The 12,500-nt window shown below is 43.7% G+C and overlaps 1 protein-coding gene across 1 annotated transcript in view; it reads left to right on the top strand.

Annotated features, from left to right (window-relative positions):
* mtor (mechanistic target of rapamycin kinase) overlaps nt 1-12,500 on the top strand; it is a 95,691-nt gene that overhangs the window by 28,960 nt on the left and 54,231 nt on the right. Inside the window, exons 19-24 of the mRNA XM_031868733.1 lie at nt 4,780-5,030; nt 5,147-5,233; nt 6,585-6,752; nt 11,394-11,506; nt 11,844-12,190; nt 12,289-12,314. Coding sequence (XP_031724593.1) covers nt 4,780-5,030; nt 5,147-5,233; nt 6,585-6,752; nt 11,394-11,506; nt 11,844-12,190; nt 12,289-12,314 — 992 coding nt within the window. The remainder of the gene's footprint in view (nt 1-4,779; nt 5,031-5,146; nt 5,234-6,584; nt 6,753-11,393; nt 11,507-11,843; nt 12,191-12,288; nt 12,315-12,500) is intronic.

Genomic DNA, 12,500 nt, shown 5'->3' with positions numbered 1-12,500 from the left:
CTAGTGGTACGAGATGTTTTATGCTTCACTGAATTGAACAATATTAAATTGTGGAAATTCAAATTGAGATATTGAACCACTTGTGCAATGAATGCACGCACAGATTCCCCTCCGTTAGCAGCAAGTCAGTGCTGCAGAATGTGAGTAAAACACACCGTGACAATTATTCTTTGGTCCGAATAGGATCGCTCTGATTTCATCCTCAATTGCTTCAATTGCTGAATCTGACTCACAAAACCAACGTCCTGCCAAAAAAAGCACGTGATTATCTACAGCTCATTAGAAATAGAGGACAGAGAAGTGAAACACTATTTTTCGAGGTCTCTCCTCTGCATTTGAAAAGTCAACAGCAGCTTTGGGTTTAAGAGTTGTTGGATCTTTGCTCTTCAGGATCTAATGTCTGGCTTCTGTCTGATCGACGTCCAACTCAAACCTCCAGTTGGGCTGGTTGAGCCAGTTTAGAGGGAAATGTAACCGCGGCAACTGGATTGGGACTTTTTAGACTGGAGAAATGATTTAGAGTGACCCACTTTTGACTTAATAAAGTTAATGATACACATCACTTTTATGTCATTTTATATATGAGGATCGATACTGAAGCTAAAATGTATGACCAGCTGAATCATTCATCATCACACATCGTTACAGAGATCTATGGCTGTCAAGCAATAGATCAGAACCAATGAGAGCAAAGCATGAGCGTTACAGCGTGTTACACAAAGGTCCCCTTATCCTACCGTAGCAGTATCTCTATGGAAAGATACATTCATGTCCAAATACCATGGTGTCATGGTTACATCAGGTTACACATCTGGGTCATATTCAAACCCCCAGGAAGAGCGCCGGGCTTTGAAGCAAATTTTACATAGTGTACAATGATAATATACGACTGACTCGGTCACGTGATGCCATGGGGGCCAAAAATACTTTTTCCCATAGACTTACATTAGGGGACGAGCCGCCTGTAATTCAGCAGTGGCGAATATACTTTCAAGTACAAGTAATTGAATAGCTTTTATTCAAACCTATACATCCCATACAAAAGTTGTGAAATGAGCTATCAGCCGGATCTAGAGTTATTTCCCTCGCTCCATTCATGTGAATGAGCCCAGCGGCTGGGAGCCGGGGTTGAAGGAAACGTGCTTGCTCTATGGGCTCCTTGGATGCAGAACATCGGCGTAAGTATTTTTATACTCGGAATTCAAACTTTTCTTTGCTTCATGTGCCACTGAGCAACTTTCATAGAAATGAATGGGGCGCCGCCTCCAACGCTGTATCAGTTCTCTTTATAAGTCCGTGGTCATCTTCTCTCTTTAGCTCTTAGTGTACGCACGGGTATCCATCAGAACAGTCTTAAGCCCAACAGACTACATTGTTCTTTACTGTCCACAATATGAAAGACATAATGTAACATACTTGTGATTTTGTGATGTCTATTGTCACCAAAAGCATTCGGATTCATCCACTGATGATTATGAGTGGAACACTTTGACCCGATGGTGGTGCAAAATGAAAGGTCCTGCTGCAGCTTAAAGCCCGTTACACTCTTGAAAAATCACAACAATGACTGTAGATACAAACGGTCAACTCGGGGCTCCACTCGTCTGCGTCTAAGAATGTGATCTTGGGACAATACGGTAATAGTTTTACCAGTTTTCCTTCTCCGAGTAAATGGTCTGTGACTGGAAGTGGAGGCTGTATATCTGTTAGCAGATCAGGGTCAGTGTCTGGAGCACTAGCAATATCTGACAGCATGTATTTTGTTTCGTGGGAGGTCACTGGCGGAGGCCCGTCGCCTCACCTGACTTCAAACGAGACCAATCGCGTCACTACGGAACGCCAGGGTCATAAAACTGATGAGACGGTGCCCTCTTAACAAGCTGTATTTACATCTGTTATTATGGCTAGGAAACAGTCCAGCTTTTCTTTTTTTTTTTTTTTTCTTCTCTTGCACAGCTGAAACCTGAATTACTATTGCGCTGCTACCTCACTTAACTACACGGGTGCCTGTTTGTGGGCTGTAAAGATACACATGTGTTGCCATCTATCACCGTCATTACTCTGGACTTGGCGGAGGCCCGGAATAATAAAAGATCCAAAGCTACCCCTCTTTAGCCCGTGAGCCCTGTGCCAATCTGTTTAGTCTACAGTCCGGAGTCTTCAGGGAGACAACTGGAGCAGCTGAAAGCCTCCTCCTGCAGAAGGCCGTTGAAACGCTGAATACCACGGATCTGTATTCTCAGATGCCTCGTAAAAAACATAATCACTCCGTGTAGATAAACGGTCTGACTGACCCCATTTGCATTGCCTGTCACAAAAAAAAACCATGAATAAACTAGTGAATTTAAGAAAGATGTAGGCATTATCAATGTTAAATAGACCACCGCTGTCGCTTGGTTTCTTTTAAGAAATGCATAAAGAAATCGGGCTCTGTAATTCTGGGCACGACTGCTGAAACCCTCCATGTGGCTCTTTTTTTAGATGCTCCTGTACTTAAAGGTGATTCTGAAGTGGCTTATCACATATGGCAGCAATCACACAAATACCCTCAAAGTGAGAATTACTGGGTGTTCAGACCAAATGGCACAGTTTGAAAGAAAAGCGAGGGGCGCAAACACGATCCAGCTTTAAAAAAAAAATAAATAAATAAATGCTATCCAACAGAATGGTTACATTTCTGTCATCTCATCTTCTGCTTTGTCGATCGCACGGCGAGCAGACGCATTACTCTTCATTTTCCGACAACCAGGAATGTGAGCTTCCACTGAAGTTGCATTGTGATGTGATCAAAAATGGGCCTTCATTTTCTCCATGCAGTGCTAACCTGAACTCAGCCTTCGCCTTGGCCATTAATGCTAATTTTACGCAATAATGTTCCTTCTTGCCTTTCTTTTTAACGTTCATGCCTATCCTGTTCTCCATGTAATTACATTTTGAACTGTAATGAGCCGAAACGTATAACCGTGTGAACCCATATCATCACGCATTACCTCAAGATGCTAATAGAAGAATGAAAGTAGCTCAAAGGAGAACCGACACGATGTTTATGTTGGCAGGAAAAAGGTGCTCTTGTGGTTTAAACAAGACTAAACACACCAGAGCATAGTCATCAACTACTGCAATCCAGCTTCGTTAAATACAACCTTTGATTTGTTGTCCACTGCTGTAACACAGGTCGGTGCCAGAACTGACGAGCAACAAGCCAACAATATCAGCTCTCTTCTCCCGTCGGCCTGTTATTGTTGTCTTACTTTACAGAAGCACTGTCAGCTGTATTTAGAGTGAAGGAGGAGGTGTTGATTTGGATGGTGGGGGGGGGGTGACTGGTATGCCATAAATCACCATTGATATACTCTCGCACACTGCAGAGTTATTGCCCGACTAATAGTCTCTGAGTGTCATGACGTACCTACACAGTCACAACGGGTTGGGCGGATGAAGTTATTGTTGGAATTGGATTTAAACTCATAAAATGAGCTCAAATACTCAAATGATGTTTATGATCACATTTGGAAAATGATAGAAGTAGTTTAGTTTTAGTTTTTCTTCTTCAGAATTGAGCTGGAAGTGTTCTTTTACCTTTTGACTGAAGAAAGCGCTGACTGCATCTGACTGACACCAGTGCTGGCTTCACACATTGAGTTAAACACAAGTTCTTTTCCACCACAGAAATGCAAACCGCCAGTTATTTTAATACAGGGCTACAAAGGGGTTATTGTTTTCAAAGTTTGTCTATATTCTAACAAAAAGAAGCAGGAGAACTGTCCTGTGTTTTATATTATGATCAGTTGAGAAACACTGCAGACTAAATGCAGATATGTCATCGGCAACTCGTATAAGATTTATGTTGTTATTTCTCATATGTAAAGAAAATAGTGATTGGACCTCTAATCCAGGAACCAATTGATTGATGTTATTAGATATGTAACCGTATCACATTTTGCTCGTGTTGAGCGCCGCTGCCTCATCCAGGAAGGTTTAGCATTTCCTGTAGGGACTTGTGGGCTGCTGAGATAAAGGAGCACTTGAAAAGTCCTTGTCAACTTGTATTACAGCCACAAAGCTTCCTTCAGGTGATCGACAAAGGAGGAAATTTCTTTTTGAGCGTACCAATTGCTACATTTTGCGGTGGCCTTATCATTGATCCAGTTCATTTAACATATTATTTACCGTTTGAACACCAACGCCTGGTGTATGTGACTTTGTCATGTTCACATTTTTACGCGTTTACAAGGACCATATGAATGCGTCTTTTAAATAAATCTGACCAGAGCCCGATGGCTTGTGAAATACTGATAGAAGGTGTCAGGTGTGACCTTAAAGTTTGAACGAAAGAAGCTGTATTTGGAGCTAAAACCTCGGAACAAGCGTTCTTGCGCTGTTACTACATATTTTCTGAAAATTTTGAATAATTGGGACACATCTTCTGCATATTGTGATACGATGATTCACTGGGGTACCTTTTATTGTGTGCCCTGGCCTGCCGTCGTCCAGTGCATGCTGGGATAGGCTGTCTGTGGATGGACAAGATGGTTCTTAGTCTGGTTAGGACCAGGAAGTGCCAAGATTTCAAATTATGTGAATACAAACTGTGTGCTACTTGTTTCAGTTTGAGGACAATTATTTTCCTCATGGTTTAATGATTCCAGAGAAAAATATAGCCCCGACTTTATTTCCTTGTGCACCATACAGCCATTTCCTCCTCGAGAGTAAAAAGTTGCTACTAGTGATTTATGATTCAAAAAATGAGCAAATGTCTCGATTTGCTCTTCCTCACAGCGGACTACAGCACCAGTGAGATGCTCGTGAACATGGGCAACCTGCCCCTGGACGAGTTTTACCCCGCCGTGGCAATCGTCACTCTGATGCGCATCCTGCGGGACCCCTCGCTCTCCAACCACCACACCATGGTGGTCCAGGCCGTCACCTTCATCTTTAAGTCTCTGGGCCTCAAGTGCGTCCAGTTCCTGCCGCAGGTCATGCCCACTTTCCTCAACGTGATCCGGGTCTGCGACGCCAGTATCCGAGAGGTAGGTAGCGCCACAGAATAAGAGGGGAAGAGGCTGTCTGGTTGATAATGTCAGTTATTCTTCTCAGCAGCGAGTCCTTTACTCTTTTTCCTTCATGTGCTCTTTTTGCTCTCCAGTTCCTCTTCCAGCAGATGGGAATGGTGGTGTGCTTTGTGAAGATCCACATCCGCCCTTACATGGACGACATCTTCACCCTCATCAGAGTGAGTAACTGTGTCAACACCCCCCCCTCCCCCCAAATCCCCTGAACTGATCATCCAGCCGCCCTTATTTTTCTGTGAGGCAGGCAAACAGCTGCAAACTCTTTAATTGCACTCAGTTGTGCTCTCCACCAGACTCATGAGGAGCGATGTGTTCAGGCCCCCTGGATGAAGTCTGGCCCCATGTCACACAGCGGTACACATCGTGTGTGGTGGTGTGGGCACCGTCCAACCAGATTAAAGAGGCTCATTGTGTAGAATGACACTTTCTAGGAGCAGATCAGCTCACGTGACATTCACCCCTTCTCACATGATGTGGAACAACTGCTAAAGCCATAGCCCTTGAACCTGCACAAACACACTTGTCTATGACATAATCACATAGCAAGGCACAAACTATCATATGACATGGCTTTGTAACGGAATCTTGGTAACACTGTTACCGGTAACTCCTCCTGCAGAAAAGTAATTGAGAGAACCGAAACCCCTGCGCCTCAAGTCCCTCTGAGTTAATAAATGGCGAGTGAAACAAAGAATCTATTCATATTTTGCTCCTGCATCCAGATGAGGGGGCTGGAATAGCCATTCAGGATGTACACTCACTCGCTCTTGAGTCAGCTGCCACAGGCTTGGAAAGCAGGAAGTTGGGGGGCTGCTCGAGACCTCTGGCCACTGACTAAACACCTCCGCCAGATCTCACAGCTGAAGCCCATTGACTGACTGACGCATTGCGTGACTTCAAGTCCTCCGCCTTAACTCCGATTGCGATTATATCTAATGAACGCGGCGGCCGTGCCGAGATTTTCCACAAAAGACGGTGTCGTAAGCCACCCAGACGTGATGTCAGTCCCAGTTGACGTGGAATCGTCTCTGTCGCACTCGCACGAATGGAAACACATTTTGACCCGATTCCTCAGACCCACACAAACACCACGCGAGAGCAAGGTGGATGAGGTAGTGCTTTGGATGTACCCTCTGAATATTAAATATTTTATATTCAGAAATTGGACTCGCATGAATTGAGGTCACTTTTATTTAGACGTATAACTTACTGCAGTCACATCTGTCTCTTTGCTTAGGTAAGATTAATTTTGTGTATTTTAAGATCACACATTTGTGGAGAATATTGGTTCCAGGATTCTCTATAGTCTGACCTTATATTATTTAATTGTATATATTTAATATCTTTATTAGACATTTGCGTGATAGTATTGCAATCCCTTTTAGAGCTGTATAGTAGCAGAATGCCTTTTGCGAGTGTGCTATACAAAGCAAAGACAGTTTAGTTTATGGAAGAAATATTTCTTATCATGGTATTCTAATTCATTGCAACCTCTTCTGTCCTGCCCTGTAGGAGTACTGGACACCAAACAACCCCATGCAGAACACCATCATCCTTCTGATCGAGCAGATCGTGGTGGCACTGGGTGGAGAGTTCAAGCTCTACCTGCCTCAGCTCATCCCACACATGCTGCGTGTCTTCATGCACGACAACAGCACCGGACGCAGTGTTACCATCAAGGTCAGTGCACCAATCCTAATGTGCAATTGCAGGCCGACACCCGGCTAGAGTAGTAGTGCGTCACTATTCTTCATGGATTTAAAAGTATAATTAGTGATCAGAGTGTAAACCAAAGGGTATCCCAACCACCACAATACAAAGACAAGAAGCTGCTGTCACTCCTGAACTGATTCACACAATAATACTGAGAACCACAAATTCTAAGACATTATTATTTCCCACGGTGTTTTTTTAAAACAGTGAAATATATTTTTTGTTTGTGATGAGATGAGAAAGGAACATTTTTTTTGCTTGTTTGCAAAATTTTCAACTATGTACGTATGTGGAGGTGAATGAACAGTCACACAAATAACAGGTTGAACCTTTAACTGTGACACATGTCAGAATCACAGATCAGATAAAAAAAATCCAAGGCCTGCTGCTCTCACGACCAGGCCTCAAGTAAGCGGATGAGGATAGATGGATGTAGAGAGGCACCGATTCTGATTTACCATTTTTTAAAAGTCTGACATTTAGAATTTTTTGAGTTAGAGAGTAGAGAGTTTTTTTTCCCGCAGATTTACGACTTTATAATCTCAGAGACGATTACAGTTTCTTTCTCGTATATTTGTGATTATTTTTCTCATAAAGTTAACACTTAATTCTTAGAAATTCTGTGTTTTTTCTCAGAATATACCCCTGCAGTGCAATGCTGGCTGGGTAATTTCCTTTTTTTTTTTTTACTTACAATGTCCCTAATACAGCATCATACATTTCAGCTATTGCAGCAGGAAAACTTTTAATTAATCAGGGAATAAAAAACAAAATGTAATAGAAATAAAGAATTAACATACTGAGAGGTTACAGAAATGAATCTAGGAAGGCTGGAATTGAAATTGTGGCGAAAGAGCTGGAACAGCTTTAAAAAGTGCTTTCAGAACCCTCAGCAGAGGCTCAACAAGTTAATGCTGCCATCAATGCTTTCGCAGCCGAGTGAAGAGCAATAGCTAAAATACTAAAAGAAATTTGGTCATTTGAAAATCCTTGCAATATATCAGACCGAACTGCCCGCTGTGGCCCAGTACAATACATTTGATAATGCTCTGAGAAAGGCTATAGTAGCCTAAACGTCTGTTATTACGAGATAATCACAGAGACTGTCGGCATAGTGTCGTGCTTATTTCTGTACCGTATGCAAATCTGGTGGATTATATCAGTTCTTCCTCTATTTGGTGGATCATATTTTTTCATTATACAGCTTTCCTTGTTCACCACAAAGTGCAGAATGCTTTGTGTAGTAAAAGAGTGTATGTTTCACCAGAATGGGCGTAGCCGTTGTGACATCATCCTTTGGTTTGTTGACTGCTGTTTTGAATCCTCGAGTTTGGCATTTTGGTTGTTGCCATCTTGACTTTTTGCACCAGTGGACGGACCATATTAGGACAGCGGAGGAGTGACGTAGAGACGTAGAGACGCCGTATACGGCTCTGGTAGCGGTGCCAACCTGTCAATCACAAGGTAGCCCACCTTAAAAGATACACTGCTTTATGGTCTACTTAATTCTAAATGGATCATAATTTACTAAATGAACACCATGCTGTATAAACTAGTGATTTAGGGCATAAACTCATGTTTACAATGTTTACTGAGGGAATAAATCAAGTGAGAAGTAGTCATTTTCTCATAGACTTCTATACAATCACACTTCTTTTTGCAACCAGAAGAGTCGCCCCCTGCTGGCCATTTGAGGTTAAAGACACGTCCGTCATTGCCTCACTCTTCAGAACGGAAGTTGCCGCCTAGAGCAACATGATACACATTCCTGCTGACGTGGTAACGCTATGCCACTATTCAGCAGCAGCAGTAATGCACCAGTAAAGGAAAGGAAGCAGAAGGCTGTCTGTAACATTTGTATTTTAAGGTACCCTGTTGAGTTTTATACAAATATCCAAACATTTCAGGCCAGCCTCGTGGCGCAGTCGGTAAGAAATGTTCTTCCCATTCCTTCTTTGTGCAACGGGACACTTTGCAGAGAGTTCAATGTAATTGAAAGGAATCGTGAGACGCGTGAAACTGCATGGCGAAATGATGCAAGCAGCAAAGAAGGAAGAATGCTGTTTTGCTGCAGTGAGTGCAAGACTCGGAGCTACAGAGGTAGATGACAGTAGCTCAGTCCGTAGGGATTTGTCCTGGCAAACGGGTGGACCAGTCGCTACAGAGGGTGGACTGGTAGCTGGAGAGGTGACAGTTCACTTCCTGGGCACTGTTGAGCAAGGCACCGAAACCCCTAACTTCTCAAGCGCTTGACTATGCGGCAGCCTCATCCCTCTGACAATCGCTCCACAACTAAATAATGTGTCCTGTGTCTGCATGTGTGTATTTCGGGCCGATGTGTGTCCCCCAACGGAATGAAAAAATGTAATTTGTGCGTTTGCTAAAACACAACTTGGCAAATTTGTCGACTGCTGTCTGTAGTGTGATAGCTCCAGCTGTGTATTTTTACGAACCGACCCACACTATTTCCTCCTCCCCCTGCTTTTGGCCACAACGCGTGAATAAATTTCACCAGGCGGATTTCACTCCGACTGTGCCGGAAAAAAAAAGTCTAAAAAGAGTAATTACGGACTAATTTAGATGTGCTTGTGGTTCACTTAAGAAGTAAAAGGTAGCTGTAATGGAGAGTTAAAAAGTGAAGGGTTACTGGCCATAATTGATAATGTCAGTGGAACAATAATATGCGTCGCCCCAGTCGATGTGTTATTTTTTACTGCTTTATTTTTTTGACTACCGGGCTGATTAATGGAGAAACAGTGACTTGTCGTGTGTCATAAATCAAGTGGAGAAAGCGCACTAACTAGATGGAGAAGATCATACGTCATATTTTGAGTAGTCACTTGAGTAGATAACTTAATTCTGCCTGCAATACCAAGAGGTGTGGTGTGTTTTTTAGAAGTGCTCCCATCACTCCACACTTTCTCAGAAGGCACAGGAGCTCAGCCCACAGTTGACTTATTGGGGTGCTGCTTTCTGTTGGCTGTTTCCGTCGATATCCATCAAAACCCATTCGGGTCATGAGCCATTCATTTGCAATGCAGCAGTTCAAAGACAGCATAGACCTGTAGCTACACACTCTCCCGTTTCAGCAGCTGCTGCCAGAGTTTGTCTGGGTTCTCTCTGACCCTAAATCACGGTTTGTGCTCAGACCACAGAGGCAGAATCAGAAGAATCACGGTCATCTAGCTCTCTCTCTCTCTTCTGGTGCTGTTTTGTCTCACAGTCTGCCGTATTAGATAACCCCGCAGCCCACAGTCTGGGTAGTCTATAACTCAGGCCTGGGTCTGGTACTTAATCTTAAGCACAGGATGGGGGTCACGAAATGGGGGGAACCGGGAATCGGGTTACCCTCTAGTCCAAAGGAGAAGAAAAGAAAAACACACTTCCATCATTTCATGGAGCTGTTCTTCGCAACCCCCTGAACACGCACACTCGCACACCTCCACCTCGGCTTCCTGCTGTCTCGCCGTGCGTCATTTAGACGTGGGGGCGGGGGAGCAGAAGTCATGGTGCGCGGTGGGGGCCGGGTTCGCTTCAACATGCGTCATTCCTTTAAAGACCATCTATCCGTGAACATTCCTCACACATGCTCCACACAACATGATGTAGCCATTAGATGAAACTACAGGAGAACTCACACAGCTAATGTTCATTTTCTTAAAGATGTGTTGTTAACAGCAAGCAACCGAGCACTGCCACCTCACTGATCCCCTTCATGAATTTATAACTTAATATTCAGTCATGAATTCATGCTGTTCATTGCATGCCACACTGTGCGAGTTGGGTCCAACAAAATCTTGTTTGAAAACTGTATCAAACCATTTCATATTAATATACAGGTATGTCAGATCTGTGTGAACCCTAATGCTGTATGCTTAACAACTCATAGCAATGCAGACTTTTCCTGGAAGACTAGCATGTGTGCTCGCACCTTCCTGAAATACAACACCGTCTGCGTTTCTTTAGGGATTCCTGAAAAGGCCATTTATTGATAACAAGCTCATTCAAAATGAACTGCTCATGTTAAGTGACTGAGCATTTAATTAGACGTTTAGATGTATCATCTCGATTTCAATGGACACCCAAAGCAAATGGGAAACGGAACAAGACACAACATTACATAACACAACGATGACAAAAACAATCAACACATAACTAAGAGAGAGGGAAAGAAAAGAGTACAAAGTTAGGCTAGATACAATCAAACAAACTGATCTATCTCTAAATAGAGGAATAGTGACAACATTGGCAATCTGTTATAAGAGAAGAAAACAAAGCATTTTTAATTATGCGAAATTATGACAGAGAATTGATATTTAAAGGTAAATTATTCCAATCAGAAGGAAACATTTTCCAGCCAACTACTTTAGATACACGTGGGACTGTAACGAGGATATGATCAGAGCGTCTTAGTGAATAATTTGACGTATAAGGAACAAAAAAAATGAATTGCTACTAGTGGAATTGACGTCTTATGCTCAGATGGAGCCATCGGAGTGTCTAACATTGTACAGAAAAAAGCCTGTTATAACTCTGCAGAGTCTGTTATGTGTAACATTTACGGGACGGAGATCAGTTTTAGTTTCAGTGTGCGCTTCTCTCTTGCAGATGCTCAACGCCATCCAGCTGTTTGGTGCCAACCTGGACGACTACCTGCACTTGCTGCTGCCTCCCATCGTCAAGCTGTTCGATGCCTCTGATGTGCCCCTGCAGGCCCGCAAGTCAGTACAGCACCTGGCTGTCCCTGTGCTAACGTAGTCTGTGTTTCCAATTATAGCGAGAGGTTTAAAGTCCTGTCTCACTGGGTCTCACACAGCAGTGGATTTTATGGAGTTAACATTGTTGTGTTATCTCCTAAATCTGATTTTGATTGTATACACACTTGGCCACAGAAATGGAAAAATCGATACTAGCCAGAAAGAAGAACAGGGTTTCACGTTTAGTCTCCTTTACAGCATGACGTTGTTATTTGCTCTTGTGTCGGGCTGCTCTGTCCTACTGCTGGTAAAGTGAAGCTGAGCGTTTTGTGTTTATCTCTCTTTCCTCTGTTTGGCTCAGGGTCGCCTTGGAGACACTGGACCGGCTGACGGAGTCCCTGGACTTCACCGACTACGCTTCGCGCATAATCCACCCGATCGTTCGGACACTTGACAGCACGCCTGAGCTGCGCGGCACCTCTATGGACACCCTGTCCTCGCTAGTATTCCAGCTGGGAAAGAAGGTAGCTACAGTTGTCCCTCGGGGTTCCCATTTGGGTGCGATTATTCCGACAGAGACTGCTTCCACCCTCCCTGCTGCCATGCTCCATATAACCAGCATTTCGGTAACCCTCCACCCAGCACCAGTCTTAATTACCGGTACTTCCTGCCAGACTGCTGATGTCATTGACCATTTGGCGGCGGGGGGTTGGTGTTTATGAGGGTGGATGAGGTCACGTTTACGCCCCCCCCCCCCCAGGCCATCCCCTCCCTTATCCCTAAACCCCCCTATGGTTTCTTTTTAGGCCTAACCTCAGAAGCACCAGCCCACGTGCGGCCTTGTCTGGCAACACAAACGTGCAGGGGAAGCTTTTGATCTGAGACTCATGGTGGTTAGAGACAAGTGCAGGATTTTCAGTTATTTGGCTTCTGGTGTCGGGAAAGAGCTAGCCAGACTAAACCACATAAATCACACACACACACACACACACACACACACACACACACACACACACAC

This window comes from Anarrhichthys ocellatus, unplaced genomic scaffold, assembly GCF_004355925.1.
Source record: "Anarrhichthys ocellatus isolate YVR2014 unplaced genomic scaffold, GSC_Weel_1.0 scaffold44, whole genome shotgun sequence".
NCBI lineage: Eukaryota > Metazoa > Chordata > Actinopteri > Perciformes > Anarhichadidae > Anarrhichthys > Anarrhichthys ocellatus.
This window is presented reverse-complemented; position numbering and strand designations above follow the sequence as displayed.